The 23,399-nt window shown below is 44.9% G+C and overlaps 1 protein-coding gene across 1 annotated transcript in view; it reads right to left on the reverse strand.

Annotated features, from left to right (window-relative positions):
* Positions 1-23,399, reverse strand: part of NPVF (neuropeptide VF precursor) — a 63,634-nt gene that overhangs the window by 11,399 nt on the left and 28,836 nt on the right. The window contains exon 2 of the mRNA XM_078664379.1: positions 12,062-12,519. Coding sequence (XP_078520505.1) covers positions 12,062-12,519 — 458 coding nt within the window. The remainder of the gene's footprint in view (positions 1-12,061; positions 12,520-23,399) is intronic.

The following is a 23,399-nucleotide window of genomic DNA, read 5'->3' on the forward strand; positions in this document are numbered from 1 at the left end:
TCAAGGCAAAGGAGAACGGTATCATTAATGAAAGGACAAAGAATTTCTTAATCAAATCAAATCCAAGGAGTCCCAGTTTTTATATGATGCCAAAAATTCACAAAAACCTTTTGGATCCTCCTTTAAGACCAATTGTTTCCACCAAAGGCAGTATGCATGAGCCGATAGGTTATTTCATTGATAAATATATCCAACCCACAGTTCAACAAATGTCCACGTACATTCGAGACACGACGGATTTTCTAACCAGATTGAACATGATAAAAACTGAACAAAACGAACAGTTAATCCTCTGCACTGCAGACATAAAATCATTATACACATCAATCCCACATGGTCCTGGACTTGAAGCCATGGAAGAAGCCATATTATCAACCAACCATGAATTACCATTACAAACCTTTCTGATGGAACTCATGGTCTTTACTCTTTACCATAGTTACTTTAAATATGATAACACATGGTACCAACAATTGGTAGGTACATCAATGGGCAATTGCGCAGACCCAGTGTATGCCAATACCTTCATGAAATCGTATGAAGAAAATCACATTTTAAACAATCCGACTTGGACATCAAACTTGAGAGTGTTTGTGCGATATATCGATGACATTTTTATTCTTTGGACCAACACGAGAGACAAACTAGAAGAAGCACTGACTAACCTTAACATGGTAGACGAGAGAATACAACTTACATGGGAGATCTCTGACAGAACAATCACCTTCCTGGATGTTTGCATCAACTTATCAAACGGAGGAATAGAAACTGAAATGTATCGGAAATCCACTGATAGAAACAACATTCTACATTATCATAGTTTTCACCAAGAAGCATTAAAGCAACACCTACCCTTTTCTCAAATGATGAGAGCTAAGAGAATCACCTCAGATCCTGAGAAAGCTACCCTGAAGATCAAAGAAATGGGCGACAGATTCGCCGAAAGAGGTTACCCGGATGCAATAATTAATCAAGCAAAACAAAAAGTAGACCAGATACAGAGGAACGACTTACTTAAAGTGCGTAAGAAAAAACAAGACACCAGAACGACTGTAGTGTCAATAATCTCGACTGCGAGCCTCAGTTTCAAAAAAATCATCAGGAACCATTGGGAAATCCTTAAGGCAGAACCAGATTTCAACTCGATATTCGAAGATCCTCCCATCTTTGCATACACTAGGGCGAAAAATGTAGGGGAATTGTTGAAAATAAAAACAGAATCACTAATTACATACCGTGGAACCAGATCATGCTCACATTGTGGGAACTGCAACAACATCATTAGAGGCAACAGCATAACCCACCCGATGAAAGGGCACACCATTAAACTACGAGTAAACGCCACATGTGATATCGCAAATGTAATATTTATGCTAAAATGCCCGTGTGGGAAGGTATACATTGGCAAAATGGAACGTAAGATCAAAACAAGAATCAATGAACACAAATCGAACATCAGGACTCACAATACAAAATCATCTGTAGCCATACATTTTTCAGAAGAACACCATAATGTATCACAACTACAGTTTTTGATCTTAGAAACCATTGACAAGAAGGAAGGTCGTGTCAACAACAAATATTTGTTACAAAGAGAGAACAGTTGGATCTACTTATTGAACTCAAATAAACCATTTGGTCTCAACGACCGGATTGAATTTTCATCTTATTTATAAACTAACAGCCAGTACATTTCGCATGGGACAGTACTTAATCGGCAAGCTACAGCCTTTGTTCTGGACGCTTCACGATGTATGGTCATATGGTATTTACAATGAGAAACATGACACCGCATATTTATTATATTCAATCACATGTATTATTTAGACATTCTTATTGTTTTTTGTATCGTGTAACTTTATTGTATGCATTCTTTACATTTGGGTCACACACTAGCCTTCTCAGCCACATTGTCGTATCGCATTTTTTGCTGGTCACATGATCGGACACCCAACCAATCACGACACGCGTTTCACGCCAATGCCGAATTTATGACGCACACGTTAGATTACTGGTTACTCGTCAACTTTGACCCGAGAAACCCGCGAGCGTCAATAATCCACTTGCCAGCTTTACAGAGAAGAGACGCGTCGCGTCTTAACAGTAAGCAGCAAATGTCATTGTTAAAAATGCTTATGTAGCATGCCTACCATGGTTTAGAATAATTCTTATGACACAAACGTTTTCTTTCCGCAGTTCGTTGTACAAATTTCTATGGATGACCGCTTTTTCTAAAACGGCAACAGACATGTAAGAGCCCATTAGCTTTTTTATTCTTTTTCTCACAGCGTTCACGAATTCAGAACACACAGGGTTTTTTCACTCGTTGCACTTTTTTCTCTTGTTACACTGGTAACACCACGCTGCCATTACCGTATGTTTTCACAGTACGAAACAACAGCATATTTTATGTTTGTGTTATGTCCATTATTGGGATGTCATTGAATATATCGTTACTGTTTTCTTTTAGCACATGGTCTCTGATGAAGGGCGTTCACGCCCGAAATGCATTGGACTGATTTCAAATGATGATGTCAATAAGGGAACTATAAGACATGAAATGATTAAATGAAGAGATAATTTCATGAATTAAACGAACTCAAGAAATAAAAAAGAACTTCACAACTCAAAGAGATTAAGAGCCTTTATTATTCATTTGTGTAAGGAATCCTGGGATTCACCAAGGAGAAAGTGAGGTGTGCGCTAGGGGATGTGACTAATGCATCATTAGGATCACGACTTGGGGAGCATATGTCAAGTAAGGAATACATACACCTGTGAAGTCTTATAGGTAACCGAGGTACAAGTTAAACCTTGATTTCAAGTTTGATAAAATATATTTTATGTATTTGCCCTAGATGAACACATATGTGTATTGTACACAGCTTCTAATGAAGCACACCAGACACATAACATGCACTGAGGTACATTTGTTGAATTCGGGGTAGCACATAGATTGTTTTTTAATTTAATAAACTGGAAAAAAATGCTGAATAAAATTCATGAGTGTTTACATTTACTTCAAATAACATTAAGTGCAACAGAGAGCTCAAGGGCCTATGGTAAAATATTTACCACAACTATTTAAAACCTAGAACCAAAAAGAGAGAGATCAGTTTAGGAAAGTTTATCCAGACATGCTACTTCAAGCACTGTGTGCCTAACAATAATCTGAGTGGTGCATAAATAGAGTGAAACCACATAGAACAACAGAAAAAAAGCCTTACTTGATACGATATGTGGATTTAAGTGTTTGGCCCTATAATTAGAGGCAGGGTAAACTGTGCACCAAGATGTTAGGCTGCAGCAGTCTTTACTGGCTTGTTCATATCATGAGTGATGCCATTGTGGCACTTGGTCCTGCATCAAGCTCCCAAGAAAGGATGGCCTTTGGGTTCCCATTTTTACTGAGCTTGGCCTTAGACAATGATATGTACTTGCTCCCTTCCTTTTTGTTGAAATCTATATTTAAGATCTAGCTACTGAGGTTGGAGGATCTGCCAGATTTCCTTTCTAGTTGGGTAGTGAGGACAACCCTGTTCTTTGCATGGCTGATGTCTACCTACTACTGGATAGTACTACAATTGGCTTACAGTGTAGGCTCAGTTGGCTAGGCGTCTGCAATCAAGACGATAATCTTACCATTTATTTGGATAAAACCAGTTTATTTGTTTTGGCCAGACCAAGTCCAATGGTAGGTGGCACATTGTCACGAGCAAACTGAGGGTAGTGTTCTCTTATAATTATTTTGATCTAGAAATTGACAGTAAACTCTCATGAAGGTGCCAGCCAGAAGCTGAAAGTCACTCACTTATGGCTGTGTGGCTGGATAATTTGTTAAACGATTAATAATCAATACTAGATCTGATGTCTAGATTTAACCGAGATGGTCATTTTGTTATATGCTTACCCTACAGGGTTAATGTGGAATGCTATGCAATGTGTACTGTCTATTCATGCTTTGTTTTATGTTTTGTTTTATTTGGAAAACGCTATAAAAATACATTTATAAAAAAAATCAATACTAGATAATGCAGTTTATATATCTTGATCTTCAGAAAGACTTAGAAGGGAACATTTTGCATTTCTTTAACATAATAAATCATACATATTAATATATTTGCCCATCTTGATATTAGGGCTTCTCTATACAATCTGTCAGGTTTCAGAAGGTTCGTCTGAAGCCGGCTCTGTTAGTCCACGTTATTATCATAAATATACTGCTCCCCCGGGCAGAAGCAAATTTGTGGCTGCCCTGGGAGCAGTGCATGCAGTAAAAGATAGAACTGCTGCTTATAAAACTCTGTTTCTTCAGTGCAGGCAACATCAACATCGTCTGCACTTTAAAGAGGGCATAGGGATCCCACTTCAGGCAGGTGCAGCCATTCACTCCACTCACCTGGAATGTGATGTTTGTGGGGGGGGGTAGCCCTCAAGCTGTGCACTAACAATGCATCATTCTTTGGGGTGCAGTGCCAGTGCTCCTCCTAAGGGCCTATTTGCCTCTGCACCTGCATCCATAATAGGGTTCAGAAGTAGAGTGATTCCTTCATTACATAGGTCCATGCCCACTCAAGATAGACCTGGTGCTAAATGTGCATCAGTGATTTCAGTATTCCAGAAGGGACAGCACAAGCACCTTCTGTAATACCAAGGTGTCCTGGGGTCCACAAAAAGGGTGCACATGCCTTTTGCGCTCCCTGGGCACTAAGCATAACACTTATCCTGATGCTTCACAAGAGTTTGTATGATAATCAGTAAGGTTGAGTCTTGATAATTGAGATTTTTTCAGCTGAAGAACAGGGTTTATGGGAACAGATGCATTGATGCATAAGTTGAATTTATTCCTTTCTTTGCTTCTTTCTGATCCCCAGAATGATATCCCAGATGCAGTGTCAGAAAGCTTCATTTGGCCTGATTCCTCTATTTCGGAAAACCCAATCCTGATTCCTGGTGCTGTTTGAACTCTGTTTGTCTTCTGTTTTCAGTTCCATTGTTTTTGAGGAATCCCTAAGGTGGCGCACACCCACACCTCCTAGATAAATCTTGGGACAGACATTCCTTTTATTCCACTGGGGATTTCTTTGGTGGGCTCAAGCCCTTGGAGGCTGATTCTAAAAGTCCATGTCCATTACTGGTGCCTCTTTCACTTTACCCAACTTAACAAGGTTATTCACAGCAGGTACAGGGAGGCTTCAAAAGAGAGAAAGAGAAAAAGGGAGAGAGGTAGAGAGAAGTGATCTGATAGCGGGAGGAGAGAAGGAGAGAGAGAGAATGAGTGGATGGAAAGAGAGAGCTTGCACAAACAAAGGAAGGGAGCAGGGATGATTTGAGCAGGACATAGAACCATTTCCACTAGGATATCACCATTCAATTAACTGCTTCCATGGACGCATGGGTGGAGGCGGGGGTTTGGGGTTTCTTTGAGCCACACCTCCTTTTTCACTGAAATATTCAGCACTGTGGGATAATATAATTGTTTTTGATTACCCTTTCTTTGGGCTTGTTAACACTGACATAAACCTCAAGGAGCAGTATGCGATAGTTCATATGGTATATGCCTCAATTCATTTCAAGGAGTTTCAGAAGTTAAAGCGCAGTATACTTAAGGTAGAAAGGTCACCCTTGGGTTTCCTTTACTATAGAAAGACATACATAAACTATGGACTGGATTTAGAGCTTTGCAGATGAGTGATATGTGCCAAAGTGAAATCTGTTGCCTTCCTGAATTTGTATACCTATAAATGCACTCTACATATGGTGGTTAGGACCACTTTTGCATTAAAGGTGCGCGCCTGCGCTCCAGCGCACATTTGTGAATCTGAGCGCGCAGTGACTTCCTTGAGCCGCACATACCATCAGAGGCAAGTATTCAGGTTAATCGCAGCGCCCTGTAGAAGCATGATGGGTGCTGCAATTAACATGAATACTTTAAGTAAAGCAGACAATCTGCCACCCTCCGCACTCTATCAAGAAAAGGCATGCAGCAAGCCTAAAACCGTGACATGTGCTTTCACAACCATTAACATATATTAGTGATTGTGAAAGCACACGTCGTGCTGTTGGGCTTGCTGCCTACCTTTTCTTAACTTAGTGCAGCAGTTTATGTGCCTTTTTGAAAGTTTTCATGTTAAATGCAGCCCCTTGTGTAAGCATGTTGGGGCCCTGTAATTATCATGAAAACTTTCAAAAAGGCACTCAATTTGCTGTGCTCTATTACCAAAAGACAAGCAACAAGCCTAACAGCGCAACATGTGCTTTCACAATCACTAATATGTATTAGTGATTGTGAAACACATGTCATGCTGTTGGGTTTGCTGCATGCTTTTTCTTAACAGAGCGCAGCAGTTTGTATGCCTTTTTGAAAGTTTTATGTTAAATGCAGCCCCGAGTGTAAGCATGTCGGGAGCAGCAATTAACATGAACACTCAAAAAGGCACACAATCTGCTGCACTCTATTAACAAAAGGCATGAAGCAAGCCTAACAGCACAACGTGTGCTTTCACAATCCCTAATATGTATTAGGGATTGTGAAGTGCTGTTAGGTTTGCTGTGTGCCTTTTGTTAACCCCTTCCGGGCTGATGACGAGCTCAGCTCGTCATGAGCGTAACCTGCCGTACGCTCATGACGAGCTGAGCTCGTCATGTAACGCGGTAATTTTCAAATTGCCGCATACAGCGGGAAAATGCACCGCATCGATGCGGTTAATAAATAGGGTGACCAGAATTTTAAAGCCAAAAACCGGGACATTTCACACAAACAGAAAATGAACTACACATAGCTGCCAAGGTTTCAGATTGCTATGTGTGACAATTTCAAAATTTCAGTGCAATCAGGGCACAAGTCCTAAAAAAATAAAGTGGTGGTCCTAACCTAGTCTGGCAGTATGCAAGTGACATCATGGCGTGCGAAATCATGCCTCGCAACATCACACTTGGCATCACAGGAATTAACATCGCACATGGCATCACAGGAATTAACATCACAGAAAGTGACATCACACATGGCACCAGAGGAATTGACATAATAGAAAGTGGCATCACAAGCCACGACTTTACAGGAAGTGGCATCACAGAAAGTGGCATCACAGAAAGTGGCATCATAAAAAGTGACATCATAGAAAGTGGCTTCAAAAGCCACGACTTTACAGGAAGTGGTATCACAAGAAGTGACATCATAGAAAGTGGCATAACAAGCCACAACTTTATGGGAAGTGGCATCACAAGAAGTGATATCAGATCTAAAGCCCTCACATATATGTTTAGCAGGTCTATCATGTGTATGTTTGAGAACAAGGTTTGAGCCTTTGTTTCATCTCCTCTTCATTTGTGTCAGGTGTGAGGCTCCTGACTTCCCCCAGCCAAAAGACTCGAACAAAGGAGGCCAGATGACCCCTCAAATTCTGTCTTTGTTATGGGCCCAGCAGTAGTCTTAAATAAGAAAGCCCTGTCCCTCTTGCACATTGATACTTGTTGCAGATGGAAATCAGATAATGTGCATGTGCTTCTAAAAGTGTCCTGGTGTTTGAAATTACATTGGACGAGTTCAGCACATTATTCAGTGGGGCTCAAATTCTTTGCAGGGTGGACGGCATTATCTACTACAATAGTGCACATGGCGTGCACTTTCCAGCTGCATTTCCAGCTTCTCCCTCACAGCACACAGGTGTTGTCAAGGCACTACAAATGTGTGATTAATGCATTTTAGTGTGGTGATGCAGACCACCACACTAAAATGTGTTAGTCTAAGCCTGATGTGTGGTACTTGGTGGGGCTGCGAAAGGCATGCAAGAATGCAGCAAGAGATAACGCATATAAGGAATGTTCTGTGGTTGGCTAAGGATATGACACAACAATGCATTTACACAGAACCCATTGTGGTGCAATCTTGAATAACACAGACACCTCTCAGGGATGTAGCATTCACATTTGACAAGTGATAATAAGGGTCACATTGTTACATTAAAAGACTTTTAATGGAGATTATGCTTTTGAATATTGTATTCTTTTTATGTTTGTTGTATGTTGCAAACCTGCCTTAAGACCCATCATGTGGTGCTGTATGTGTAGAAATACACTATCTTTTCATTTTACTAAGCAAATGTTTGAGCAATATTTGCACTGATATCTGTTGCTGCACCGACACACGTGGTTGGGTTCTTGGCGCACATAGCCTTGGCTGCAGCGCACAGAGACCTTATACTGCGGCACACATAAGAAACAAATTAGAGGGAACTTTGGTTAGGACACCTTTTTTTGGAAGATGTCCCACAACAGCCAAACTCTAAATTCACCCATGTGTCACCATAGGGTAAGTGACCTATTTTTTGACGCAATGTAAGCGGCTTATTGCATGCAGTTTCAAGGAGTAGAAGGCACACACTTTAGGGCTGCGTTAAATATAATTTTCTCAGCTGTTGATTTCTTGCAAGAAACCACATTCTTCATTTTCCTCTGCCATACTGGTGGGCTGTCTGAAGTGGACCATGAACGGAACAGGAATAAATGTGCCCCATTGTGGAACTTCCTCAATGGAGTTCACTATAGCCTCTGAGGACATCCATTGTACAGCTGATACATCCTGTAGTTGTGTTCAAAATGTTTTATTGCAAGTCGAGTGGTGCCAGCTGCTATCCTGCTTTAAATTACCTTAACAGAGGCACTGTCCTTGCAATAATTTATGGATTTTCCTAGCTACAGAGAATTAAAAAATAATGATGTTAATAAAGCCATAAAGGCAAATATTTTTCTTTCCTGAAGAGAATATGCACACATGAAAATAAAACTCATCACAAATGCGTGGGATGTTTTTAAGCAGGAGGAAACTCAGCAACAGTGTGAACTCCTGGGTTGGTCATGGAGCAGAGATTACTTGCTATCCTGGATTTACCAAGTCATCTAATTTTCAAGTTGTTTTCTTCATTGGAAGTAAAGATGTATCTCAGGTGTAAAAGTACCCATCAGCTATCGTACGGTGCCGCCCTTGTCATCATCTGGGACTCCTTCCACCAAGGAACTATAAGAAAGTACACAGGTGGTATAACGAAGAGTGTTGTACTCGCATTACTGTAGGAGTGCTCTGTATAGGAAACCAACAGAGGCGATTCCTCCATGGGGGCGTTTGGGCGCCGCCCCCCCTGCTTTCTCGCCGTGCGAGAAGGCAGACAACAAATGGTAGTTATATAACTACCATTTGTGATTTGTTTCTGCCTTCTCGCATGACGAGAAAGCAGAACACTTCCTGGTTTAGAGTGAGTGGGTGCGTTACTCGAGGGCAGGGGGGAGTGGCTTGCCCACTGTTGTTAATACTGACTGTTTGGACAGCCTGAGGCCGCCCAAACAGACAGTATTAACTACAGTGGGAAAGCCACTCCCCCAAGCCACTCCCCCTGGCCTCAACTCTCCCTGTTCTCTGTATGCTGCAGCAGCAGCATACGAGAGAAAATTACGTAACCTGGGGCAGCCGGCCGCACCAATCAACCTGCACGGCGGTGGAGAGGGAGGCTGCCTGCCGCGCCGCCTTCCTGTGATGACGTGCTGCAGGACTTGAATACGAGGAAGGCGGGAGTCGGGACGGAGTCTCCGGTCCGTAAGTTTATTTTTTTTTTATTTGATAGCTAAGCTTCGTGTTTGAAACCTCAGATGACTCTTCCCTCTGCTAGATTGTGGGAATCACAGAGCTCAAAAACCCACAAATGTGTTTTTTGCTGCATGCCAGGCCAAGTGAAATCCGTGAAAACAATAGACACCGTTTATTAGACCTTGGATCCCTGGCTGCCTTGTTCACGTTTCATCTTCCGGTTGGCACCCTCTCGAGTGGGTTTCTGTTTTTATACTTTGTGTCTTCATTGGTTTTCTGCCTTTTCTGTGAGGCTCTTACCTCCGTGCTCCTTGCTGAGGGCATTTACTGACAAAAATCAGATGGTGTCCCGTGGAATGCACCCAGCTTAACCCAGTGCGGCAGGGCGCATAAAATCTGAGCAGTTGGATTTTATACTTTATGCTTACTTCAGCGGAGGGCGAAGATGGCCTTACTGACATGGGTGCACTGTGGTTGGTTCCCTTGTACTACTGTATCCGAAACCTATTCTCTAGCTTGGTCGTCGTGTTGGCACAGCGTTCCCCGCCTCATGGCATTGTGCTTCCGGGTAGCACGGTTGATGCATTGACACACTTGTAGTCAGTTAGTCACCTGCCAGTCGTGAATCTTAAACAAGTTGCGCTTTTTGCGACAGTAGACTTTCCTTAGTTTGTAACAATGAGAGAAAACTGAAAAGACTGCTTAGTGTGTTGACAGGGTCGTCTTCCCTTGGTGACCGTAGCTAGTGTTGTAACCCTCTCGGTCCAAAGAAAGGAAATACTAAACTGTCTCAAAGTGCAAATTGTTAAGAAGTCGCATATGTGCACGCTGGTTCGGGGAGGGTTGTGGGGGGAAAAGGGACCATAAATGCACTGATTGGCATCTATATTTTCTAGAATTTCTTCGAGGAGTGGAATGTCACCTCTCAGACTTTGGGCTTCCTCTGGATCATAATGTGCAGGCCTTTACGCCCCGCCTATCAGAAAGTTCACCAGCCGCCACTGGAAACCAATGTGTTTCTCTGTACATATCATGAGTTATGTTTTAGGCGCTAATCTACTCTATTTTTTGAATGTCACTGTTATAGGTATCTCGAGGACGACGACAGATCCTAGTCATTAAGGTGACATCAAGATATTTTTTCACTAACACGGGTGATTTGTATGTTGACTCACATAGACGCAGTAGCGAAGATTAGGTCCTGAAGAAAGCAGTGGACTAAAAGTCTTGTATCTGCTGAAACATGCCGACCTCTTCAACTATATAGTAGACATTTGTTTAAACCTACTATATTCCCGCACTGGTTTTAATTTTTGGTAGTATTGGAGGCACTTAATAAAATTGTTGTTTGCTCTATACTCTCCAATTTTATATTTGTTCACTTCACTCCCCCTTTTTTTACACGCACTGCTTATCAGGTATCAGGATTGAGTTACCACCAAATACCCTAAGTCACACTGGGGCATCCGCCTCTTCTTACTGTGGGATGCAGTAACATCTTCCTTGGTGGAAGGAGTCCCAGATGATGACAAGGGCGGCACCGTACGATATCTGATGGGTACTTTTACACCTGAGATACATCTTTCACTGATGGGAAGATGCAAGTTTTTAGAGTAGATTGGTGGTCAGTGACACATAACTCAGTATTTCTCCAAGACCCACTTTTACTTTCTGTTTTCTAAGTCAGTAATTCGGGGTACGTAATTGTGCTTGGTTTATAAATACCCCATGGACCCTCCTTCTAATTGTGTTTTTTTGTTGTTATCTTCATTGGCCTATCAGCTGAAAAAGGTTTTGCAAGCAGCACAGTAGAGCTACATTGATTGTGCTAGGAGCTGACTAGCTTGGCTACTGAAATTTTAATTGGCTAATATTTTTTCACATGTACTTAAGAGTAATATTATTCATGCAGCTTTCAAATTAAAGTAATATGGGAGAAATCATAATTGTTGCCACCATGTCCTTAAAAATCAGATCTTTCCTTCACTTTAGCTAGGGAAACGATCATAATTCCTATATAAAGCTGCGTTTTTAAAATAATTATTATGTGACATCAACAAAAATTCTGCCTTTCAGGTTCGATTTAACTCTTAGTTGCTGTAACTTTGGCTCAAGTTCAGACTCTTAACTTTGAATGTACTGAGCAAAGAATTATGAAGTAGGGGATTGACAAAACCTACATTAAGACGGTTTTATTTATGGGAATGCAATTTGTGTAACTCAATTGGAAACAAAAACCTGACACAACAGTGCCAAACATAATCCTGTACATGTCAACAAACCCGAGTCAGAGGGGAGAGAAAAATTGCATTCTTTTTGCTTTTTCCACCTAAAATTGCCTCTGCTCAATAGAAATCAATATGTAAAATACATTTCTCTGAGTTTATTTCAAAATCTCCCACTTTCCTCTTCTAAATTGTTGCTACATATGTTCTTGGTAATAAACAGCTTAAAGTATTTGCCACAAAAACGTTCACTCACCTCTTGTCACCATAGCCAGATTCTTTACCACCTTTTGCATAGGTACTCGCAAAGTTGTGAAGATCTATCGATCGCCCAAATCTTTGAGGCAAATTAGCGAGAGACTGGATAAACTGGCCAGCAGATGGCGCTCTGCCAAATCTCTGAGGCAGGTTGGCCAGCGGCTGGATGGAACGTTTGCTAGCAAGATAACGACCAAATCTCTGTGGTAAATTCGGGACACTTTTACGAATTCTTTCATCAAAAGCGCTTTCGTATCTCAGAGGTGAATAAAAAGCAGGACTACTTTTCGCTTCCTCCAGGAAAGCTCTCCCAAATCTCAGTGGTAAATTAGCCGAAGCATGTGGAATCCTGTGGACCAAAGGGACGCTCATCTTGACCATATTTCTAACACCGACTTCATTTTCTTCACCAGAGTTAGCACTTCTCTGAGTTTCTTCAAATATATCTTCATTAGACTAAAACAAAACAGAAAATTCATAAATGTAACCTAGATACACCAGAAGTTGAACTACGGAAAATGATTGATAAATAATAATGTGAAAGAGAGCATGCACTGAACGGGTAAAGTTTGGTAAACTCTTTTTAGACATTTTAGGGAGAATTAATTCGACATCCTGACTTCAGAGACAAAAAATGCACATAAGTTCAAAACACAATTATTTATATCTGTAATTAGGATATTATTTTAGTTTATAACAAAAAGTTTTTAGAGAAGACGGGAATTAAGGTTTGACCGCTGCCTCGCCACATTGTTTAATATTATTGTAATACATTTGATGGGAAATTATTTTTTACTCAGCTATTCACTGTTATGCATATGATGACCTGTTTCTATACTTATTTTTCTCATATTCTGAAGAACAGCAGCACTCATCTTCGATAATAATAAAATAAAAAAAAATCATGAGGGCATTTCAAGCTGTACTTCTGTCAGGTGTCAGTTTTAGACCCAGAGCTAATTTCTATTTGCATTCTGGTACCTATATTTTTGTTTTACCTTTTATAGATGCGAGAACACAAGTAGGAAAAGGCAGCGTTGCTTAAGTCTAATGTCCTCAAGTAGAAAAATTCCATTTAAGGAATCATAAATTGCGACAAATAACGATTCATAATTTGCAATTACTTAAATGAATGTACAAAAACATATTTGTTAGAAGTGGTCGCAATTGAGACAGTGACTACTAACAAACCCATTGGTATTTTGATAGCCAACCTAAGTATTAATAGGTTGATTCTCATAATACTGATTTGTTTTGGGTCGCTATTCAACCTACCTCATTAATATGTATGAGGTAAGTCATAAATAGAGACCCTGTGTTTGGCTACAATAATAAGAATGGTGGCCGGCTGGGGTCTGCATACCACAACGTCTGTGAGTGCTTTTAATTAACAAGCATTGGAAATGCAATAGGTCTCGCAATAATGCGAGTCTGAACTATTAGCATTGTAAATGATAATGCCCTTTATTTTTGCGTTCTGGTTTTTGGAACATAAATAAAAGGCTTTGTCATTTACAAGGCCTATAGCTTAAATTTGCGTTAAAGCGAGACCTATTGCATTGCAATGGTGGTGGTGCTGCTGAGTTTTCTCTGAATCTGCACTCTGAATCTGCACTCTGAATCTGCACCCACAATCTGCACTCTGAATCTGCACCCACAATCTGCACCCACAATCTGCACCCACAATCTGCACCCACAATCTGCACTCACAATCTGCACCCACAATCTGCACTCTGAATCTGCACTCTGAATCTGCACTCTGAATCTGCACTCTGAATCTGCACTCTGAATCTGCACCCACAATCTGCACCCACAATCTGCACCCACAATCTGCACCCACAATCTGCACTCTGAATCTGCACTCTGAATCTGCACCCACAATCTGCACCCACAATCTGCACCCACAATCTGCACCCACAATCTGCACCCACAATCTGCACCCTGAATCTGCACCCTGAATCTGCACCCACAATCTGCACTCTGAATCTGCACCCACAATCTGCACCCACAATCTGCACCCACAATCTGCACCCACAATCTGCACCCTGAATCTGCACCCTGAATCTGCACCCTGAATCTGCACTCTGAATCTGCACCCACAATCTGCACCCACAATCTGCACCCACAATCTGCACTCTGAATCTGCACCCACAATCTGCACCCACAATCTGCACCCACAATCTGCACCCACAATCTGCACCCACGATCTGCACCCACAATCTGCACCCACAATCTGCACTCTGAATCTGCACTCTGAATCTGCACCCACAATCTGCACCCACAATCTGCACCCACAATCTGCACCCACAATCTGCACTCTGAATCTGCACTCTGAATCTGCACTCTGAATCTGCACTCTGAATCTGCACTCTAAATCTGCACTCACAATCTGCACCCACAATCTGCACCCACAATCTGCACCCACAATCTGCACCCACAATCTGCACTCTGAATCTGCACTCTGAATCTGCACTCTGAATCTGCACCCACAATCTGCATCCACAATCTGCACCCACAATCTGCACCCACAATCTGCACCCACAATCTGCACTCTGAATCTGCACCCACAATCTGCACCCACAATCTGCACCCACAATCTGCACTCTGAATCTGCACCCACAATCTGCACCCACAATCTGCACCCACAATCTGCACCCACAATCTGCACTCTGAATCTGCACTCTGAATCTGCACCCACAATCTGCACCCACAATCTGCACCCACAATCTGCACCCACAATCTGCACCCACAATCTGCACCCTGAATCTGCACCCACAATCTGCACCCACAATGTGTGAGTGGCGTTGCGTGTGTGAGTGGCGTTGCGTGTGTGAGTGGCGTTGCGTGTGAGTGGCGTTGCGTGGGTGAGCGTGGGTGAGTGGCGTTGCGTGTGTGAGTGGCGTTGCGTGTGTGAGTGGCGTTGCGTGTGTGAGTGGCGTTGCGTGTGTGAGTGGCGTTGCGTGGCTGAGTGGCGTTGCGTGGCTGAGTGGCATTGCGTGGCTGAGTGGCGTTGCGTGGCTGAGTGGCGTTGCGTGGCTGAGTGGCGTTGCGTGTGTCAGTGGTGTTGCGTGTGTGAGTGGCGTTGCGTGTGTGAGTGGCGTTGCGTGTGTGAGTGCCGTTGCGTGTGTGAGTGGCGTTGTGTGTGTGAGTGGCGTTGCGTGTGTGAGTGGCGTTGCGTGGCTGAGTGGCGTTGCGTGTGTGAGTGGCGTTGCGTGTGTGAGTGGCGTTGCGTGTGTGAGTGGCGTTGCGTGTGTGAGTGGCGTTGCGTGGCTGAGTGGCGTTGCGTGTGTGAGTGGCGTTGCGTGTGTGAATGGCATTGCGTGTGTGAGTGGCGTTGCGTGTGTGAGTGGCGTTGCGTGTGTGAGTGGCGTTGCGTGGCTGAGTGGCATTGCGTGTGTGAGTGGCGTTGAGTGTGTGAGTGGCGTTGCGTGGGTGAGTTGTGTTGCGTGTGTGAGTGGTGTTGCTTGGGTGAGTGGCGTTGCGTGGATGAGTGGCGTTGCGTGGATGAGTTGCGTTGCGTGTGTGAGTGGTGTTGCTTGGGTGAGTGGCGTTGCGTGGGTGAGTGTGGTGTTGCGTGGATGATAGTGGGCTTGCGTGGGTGTGAGTGGCGTTGCGTGTCTGTAAGTGTTGCTGTGGGGGTGAAAGTGGCACAGAGCCTTTGATGTGGCCTGGCGCAGGAGAAATGCTGCTGCTGCTAATTAAATACAAGAGTGGCCGGGAAGTGGCCGGGAAACACAAGTACGGCCGGCCACATAATTAGGGGAGGAGAAGCCGCACAGCACACGCTGGGAGAAGCCCTTTGATGTGCTGTGCGGCCGCGATGCGTGCTCTGTGCTGGGGGAGGGCCATTAGCCTGAACTCGCGGCAAGATCAAACGAAGGGTGGGAGGGACATTGAGGAACAGATGGCCATGAAAGTGTATGGGCCAAAAGCGCGTGCCTGTACGTGCACTCGAAGAAAACGCCACGAAAAAAAGCGGTGGTTTGACAATCAGTTCGAGCACTTGAATTCTCGCCATTTCCCATTCCTTTGGAATGGTAAAGGACGAGACCTAAAAATGCAGCCCGATTTCCTTAAAAGAAAATGGGATGCGTATACATTTTTTTTTTAAATGACACAAACCTTTTTTTATGATCTGGCAGTGGTCTCACTGAGCACTGCCTGCTCATAAAAACCTTTTTGTGAACATTCATATGAGGGAAAGGGTCCGATGGGGACCCGTTCCCATTTGTAAATGGCTTAACACCTCCTTTGAGCTGGTAATACATATCTTAAAGATTCGGTATCTGGAAGGGATACCCTTAACACAACCTTTCCAAATACTGAATCTTCATTTATTCCTAAAATCAATTAACCGTACTGTAAGATATGGTAACATCTTACTGAATCACAAATTGGGTTTGATGAATTAAAAAATGCCATTTTGCAGTCTGAAAGGCTCAGACCTTGTGACCTGAGCCTTGTCGACCTTAAAATAGCTTAAAATAAGAGGGCCATATATGAGCTTCTCAGAGATAAAGGAAAATACCGTATTCTGGATATTTCTACTGCATTCCCATAACCCCTTATACTATTACCCCTGCTCCCAGCATTACTCCACTTCTCACCATGTGCTGGTCCTCCTCACACCCTGTCAGCTCCACCTCACTTCCCGTGCTGCTCCGACTTACACCGCTCCCCCTTGAACGCTGCATTGTTCTATTTTCATTCTTTGCCCTGTTCCCTCTTGTAGGAAGGTGGCTACCTGACTATGGTTACCCCAGATTTTTTGCCTGTGTTTAGCTGGTTTTTTGACTTAGTTGACCTGGTTCCCTGCTAATCAGGGCCCCAGGCCATCTGCTCTCTCTGTAAAATGGATTCCATGTACCCTAGGTACATACCAATTGGAAATGGACTCCTTGTCAGCCCCTGTAGAATGCACTATAGGTGCACAGGGCACAGGAGCCACTAAGGCCTACCAGGGGCTGCAGCATATCTTTTGCCACCACTGGCTGGTTCTTAAATTGACACAACTGGCTGATCACTCAGCTGGGGTAAGGTGGTGTACACACCCCTTGCTTAGATATAGTATACCTATGTCTAAACCTATATCTGGACACATGTAAACCTGTGAGCCACTCCTATAGACAGGCCTCACCAATCCTGGAGGCTGGGTGCATGGTTTTTATGTGAGATGGAGCTCTAGCATGAGCTGAGCCTGTCTGCAGCCGTCGGGAACAAATCCCTAAGCTGTTTCAGGATAATGCCATACCATATACTATTAAGTGCCTTATAATCCTCGCGGTTATTTAGCAACTCTGGTTTGGCTTTATCAAAACATGTCGTGTAAGGTGTCATACGCTTTGGAATACCATCCCCTCGCCAGTTCTGGCGACGGGGATGGCATTCCACCCCTCTAGAGGGGTAAGACATGTTACTTCACTTTAATGCGGTTGATTTCTCCAAAGGCCTTAAGATCCACAAAATGGATGCCTCTGCCACAGACAAATGTCTGGACCCCTGGAGCTGACCGAAACCCAGTCAAGGGGGTCCTGGACAAAGGGTTTCCTGTCACAGGAGGGTGTCACCGCCCTCCAGACAGGAGATAGTGTATTGTAGCAGGGAGGTTTGAAAGAAACCAGACACTGCCTGGGGCGCACAAGGCTGCCCCTTGCATAATCCGGCCAAACCGGTTCTGGGGCACTCCAGCCCTCGTGCCAGGGCGGCCTGGATCAAAGGAAGGGGGTGTATCCACCCACTTCCTGGGTCCCACCCATAGGAGGGGACCTAGCAGGTAATCACGCCCACCAGATTCGAATAAGAGTGGGAGCAGTGCCAATGCACATCAGATTTCCTGGAAGAAACATTTGAAACGATATTCTGGACCCTTCGCCCTCCATCTCAACGTGGAAGCCCGAAGAATCTCCCTTGTGGTCAAGGAGTGACCACCCTGCAGCAGCAGGCACCATCCAGCCCTCGACGTCTACTTAGTTGCAGTTCCCGCCGGAACTCGAGCGACTGAGATCGACGAGATCAAGCCTGCCCAGCTTCTAACAGCCCGATCCACAGTCCCTGCAAAGCTGAGACCCGTGGAGGCGACCGGAAGCGTGGGGCACGCCATCTTGAAGTGACCACGAGACGCTGACCGTGCAGCCCACGAGTGACCCTCGAAGCTGTGCACCGGGGTTTGAGAAGCCCCCACCCTGAGCTACTCCTGAGCCGAAGTTCAGCCCTCCACACTCGACGAGTGCTGCGTGGGGCCCTTTGGCACGATTTGGCTCAACGCGTTGGCCCGGTCACTTGCCAGCTGGCTTGTGGTCCCTGTGCCGACGAACTACAAAAGAAGACTCGTGATTCTGGTTGCTCCAGATCCACACCAGCTCCCCTGAAAGGGAGCCCCGACTCTGACCTTCCTGGTCCGAGTGAGACGCCATCTTCCAATCCCGCGTGGATTGCTCTTACCAAGGCTTGTTTGCTCCAAACCGGAAGCCGACTGCACCGACGGTGAGAGCCTGCGTGGGACAGATCGTGACCTGCTCCTGGACGTCGCAGATGCCCCAGAGCCCACGTGACAGCGAAGAGAAGCGCCTCAACGACCACCTGATTGCGCCCGACATTGCCTGGTTCCGTCCTGGTTCCACCCTGGTCACTGCTGAGTGACCCAGACTCTGTCCCCTCTGCTTTCAGGTACTCTACAACTTGAGTCCACCCTTGGACTCCACCGGACACTTCGCCTTCACCCTGCCTGCAGCCCTTTCAGCTTCAAGCACCAAGAGCCTGCGTGTCAAAACCCGACGCCACTTCGACCCTGTGCACCCACTTCCTGTGGGTGAGGTAACTTTGCTCCGCCGGTGTTCCCACACTGGTGCACACCTCTAGGGTCTGTGTGTTAAGTTTTGTTCCTCTAGGTTCAGCGGAAGTGTCCTTAAACTTTAACTATTTGACTTTTACGCACCATTGGTTAACATTGGTGCATGCGTGCGCTTTCCGCACATCTCCCGAATCCCGAGGGCCATTCCCGACTTCAGCATTGCTTGTCCTGACTGCTCCCAGCGATTCCCTAGGCCCTAGGCCTAACCACTGTTCGAGTGGCCTCTCTTATACCACTTGTTTAGTATATGGTTTGAGTGGCCCCCTGCCCTCATCCATAATTGTGCAACTTGTATGTTTAAACAGTGCTTTTGATTTAACGCTTGTGCCCCTTTATTCATAAAGAATACTGGGGATTGTTTTTAGTAATAAACACATATATTTTTATAATATATACTTGTGTGGTGTCCTTTCATTTGGTATTACAGGATTGTATGTGGTAAAACAGCTCGCTTAACACGACCTCTTAAGTTAAGCCTTTAGGCTGCTTAGTCCATGCTACCACTAGGATAGCTTGTCTAATAAGGTTGACTTACAACCAGACACCATAAGGGGATTGTTTGGTCAGGTAGTAGGTGGTTCCAGAATTGGAAACATCCCCTACCAGGCCAACTTCTCACATTGGTGAGCAGCGGTGCGGATTTGAGCTTGCTGTTGTTTTACCATTGCAATCTTTATATCAAATTGAAAGATCACATCAAGTACCTCTAGGTACATATAAAATCAAAAGCTTAGCATATTAAGTTCTACTGAACTTAGTAGTTGTAGGTTGAAGGGAGTAGCACACCCCTGACTACAACTCACTAGCAAGGTCCAGTAGGAAAACACTTAGTGTAGGTAAGTGCACCACTTACACCTCACTAGTAACCATGTCCGACACAGGAAAGGCCTCAGGGTCTAGTCCTGTGACAGTTGACCCTACCCAGGCAACTTCTGGATATGACAAACTAACCCGCAGAGACTTGATTGTCTTGTGCAAAGCAAGAGGGTTAAAAAGGGGCAGAAGCCCCACCTGCCTAATCCTGATAGAACTCCTAGAACAGGATGACTTAGAGAAGGCAAAAGCAGCTTCCCTAGATACAGGAACTGGAGGGAACCCCCCTGCAGTTGATCCCCTTGAAGAAGAGGATGATGATGACTTGGATGAGGACTCAGATGTGGAGGACTTAGGAGTACAGGATCAGGGTAGCCAGGTTCCAGTTGGTAGGCTTAGCCAGGCCAACTTGGACCTACTGGGGAATGGAGAGGGCCAGCACCTCCCCAGAACCCAACATATGATTCCCCCAGGCAACAGAAGAGTGAGATCTCCCTCAGGGGACTCTCATCTTTCTAGTGCCTCCAGGGAATCACAGAGAGGCATGAATGCTTCTCAAAAGTTAGAGCATAGGGCCAGAATGAGGGCTGTCAAACTCCAGATAGAGAGGGAGGAGGTAGCCTTGGCTCAAGCTAGACTTGCCTTGGCAAGAGAGCAAAAATTGTGTGGCTTAGATGCCACTGGTGGCAGCAATATTCCTAAAGAGAAACCCAGGTCCTATGATAGTAGAAACCTGACAAAGATTGTGCCCCCCTACAAGGAAGGGGATGATATCCACAAATGGATAACTGCTCTTGAGAGAGCCTGCATGGTACAGCAGGTTCCTGAGGAACAGTGGGCAGCAATCTTATGGTACTCCTTTTCAGAGAAAGGGAGAGATAAGCTCCTCACTGTTAGACATGAGGATGCAAACAATTACAAAGTCCTGAAGAGTGTTCTGATAGATGGGTTTGGCTTAACCACTGAACAGTACAGGTTCAAGTTCAGAGACACCCAGAAGACACAGACTCAGGACTGGACTGATTTTGTAGATTGTGCTACTAAGGCTCTGGAGGGTTGGCTACATGGCAGCAAAGTACATGACTTTACAGGATTGTATAATTTGATTATGAGGGAGCAGATCCTAAGTAATTGTCAGAACCAGCTCTTACACCAGCACCTGGTAGACTCTGATCTGACCTCTCCCCAAGAATTGGGAAAGAAGGCAGACAAATGGGTCAGAACCAGGATTAGGCCTAAGAATCAGGACAGTAACCAGAAGAAGGAGTCTACCAAGCCTCAAGATAAGGGTGGGGATAAAAGTAAAGAAAAGACTTCCCCAGGGCCCCAAAACTCCAAGGATGGGGGTGGGTCCCAAGACACTTCTTCAACTGAGAAAAAACCCTATTGTTATCCCTGTAAACAGGTGGGGCATTACAAAACAGACAGCTGTTGTCCCAAGAATAACAATAAAGAAAATATACCTCCAAAGCCAGCTTCAACACCTCCTGTTACTGTCAGCAGTAATCCCCCAGGAAGTGGAAGCACACCCAGGAATCTGGGTGGGTTTACTTCTGGAAATCAGGTGGACCCTGGCCTATCCAGGTCCCCATCACCCAATGATCTTGTTTATGAGGCTGGCATGGGGTTTGCCAACTTCTCTGCTTGCCCAAATACTTTGAGCAAGTATAGACAAGAACCCATCATCAATGGTTTAAGAGTTGAAGCTTTTAGAGACACAGGGGCTAGCATCACCATGGTGGCTGATGGCATAGTCCCCTCTAAGCAACTTTTACCTGGTGCCACATACCAGGTAATAAACATTGATGGCATCCAAACAAATCATCCCATGGCAGTAGTAAGTCTCAGCTGGGGAGGTGTCACTGGCCCAAAGAGAGTGGCAGTGTCCCCAAACTTGCCTGTAGACTGTCTACTGGGTAATGATTTAGAAATCTCAGCCTGGGCTGGGGTTGAACAGGAAATCCATTCTAGAATGGTAAATTCCAATGGAAAGGTTAGTGGGGCTGTAATGGCTACAGCCCCAATTCAAGATGTCCTTCCTGAAAAGGTTGGTAGGGCGGAGATACTCCCTGCCCCATCTTTAGCAAAAGCTCTTCCTGAACAGAATAGCAAAGCTGTTATGATAACAGCAGAAACCCAAACTGAGTCTCCTCCTGAAAAGGTTGGTGGGGCTGTGATGGCCACAGCCCAAACTCAAACTGACACGTGTGTTGTGAAACCTGAAATGATGGATAACTCCACACAAACTGAGAGCATGGAGGAGGAAGAGAAATCTCCCCCTCACCAGACTTTAGGACAGGATCAGCCTCCTCAGGGAACTGATCTTACCCCTGATGAAGGAACTGCCCCAGAGGTGGTTGGGCCTAGCCTGACAGAACCTCTGATGTCAGTGGACCCTTCTCAGGTGGGACCCGGTCTGGAGCAGGTAACCTGCCCCTCTCTCCCTTGCCTTAGCCAGTCCAGGGCTGCAGAGGACAAGAAGGACAGTGAGACCCAGAAGGCCCCCTGCCAAATAAAGCACCCCCATCAAAAGATTAGGTGCACCAAAACTAGTAGCCCTAGTAAGGTGAAAACTTTAAAAACTCCTGAGGGAGCCCCCTTAAAAACAGTTAGGGACCTCCCCCAGATGGATTCTGTTGGGCACAGCCAAACCTGGGACCCAAAGGGCCCAAACCTGACCTGTCCCTCCAGCAAGCCAAACAGAGGGACCCAGCCTCCAGCTTTAGGTAGCCAGAGGTTGACCCTGAGAGCACAGTGCAACTCAGTTAAAGAAAGAAAGGCACACATGGTGGAAGATAATTGGAGGAAGCTAAGCCCTAAATTAGTAGAGCCTCACTTCAATACTCCATATCCAAACCAGCCTTTAACTTTGCATAAACACACCCAAGGTAGTGATTCCCTATGGTGGAGACCCTCTAATACCCAAAGGGTGAGGGACTGCTTAGTGGACCATGAGACAGGGGGTACCCATGCTAGTGCAGGTACTTCCTTATATGGCCACTCAGGCAATATAGGCTTACCTGGCCAAGGATAGCCTTATCTCCTTTCGTTTGGGGGGGGGTTATGTAGGAAGGTGGCTACCTGACTATGGTTACCCCAGATTTTTTGCCTGTGTTTAGCTGGTTTTTTGACTTAGTTGACCTGGTTCCCTGCTAATCAGGGCCCCAGGCCATCTGCTCTCTCTGTAAAATGGATTCCATGTACCCTAGGTACATACCAATTGGAAATGGACTCCTTGTCAGCCCCTGTAGAATGCACTATAGGTGCACAGGGCACAGGAGCCACTAAGGCCTACCAGGGGCTGCAGCATATCTTTTGCCACCACTGGCTGGTTCTTAAATTGACACAACTGGCTGATCACTCAGCTGGGGTAAGGTGGTGTACACACCCCTTGCTTAGATATAGTATACCTATGTCTAAACCTATATCTGGACACATGTAAACCTGTGAGCCACTCCTATAGACAGGCCTCACCAATCCTGGAGGCTGGGTGCATGGTTTTTATGTGAGATGGAGCTCTAGCATGAGCTGAGCCTGTCTGCAGCCGTCGGGAACAAATCCCTAAGCTGTTTCAGGATAATGCCATACCATATACTATTAAGTGCCTTATAATCCTCGCGGTTATTTAGCAACTCTGGTTTGGCTTTATCAAAACATGTCGTGTAAGGTGTCA

Source organism: Lissotriton helveticus, chromosome 10, assembly GCF_964261635.1.
Source record: "Lissotriton helveticus chromosome 10, aLisHel1.1, whole genome shotgun sequence".
Classification (NCBI taxonomy): domain Eukaryota; kingdom Metazoa; phylum Chordata; class Amphibia; order Caudata; family Salamandridae; genus Lissotriton; species Lissotriton helveticus.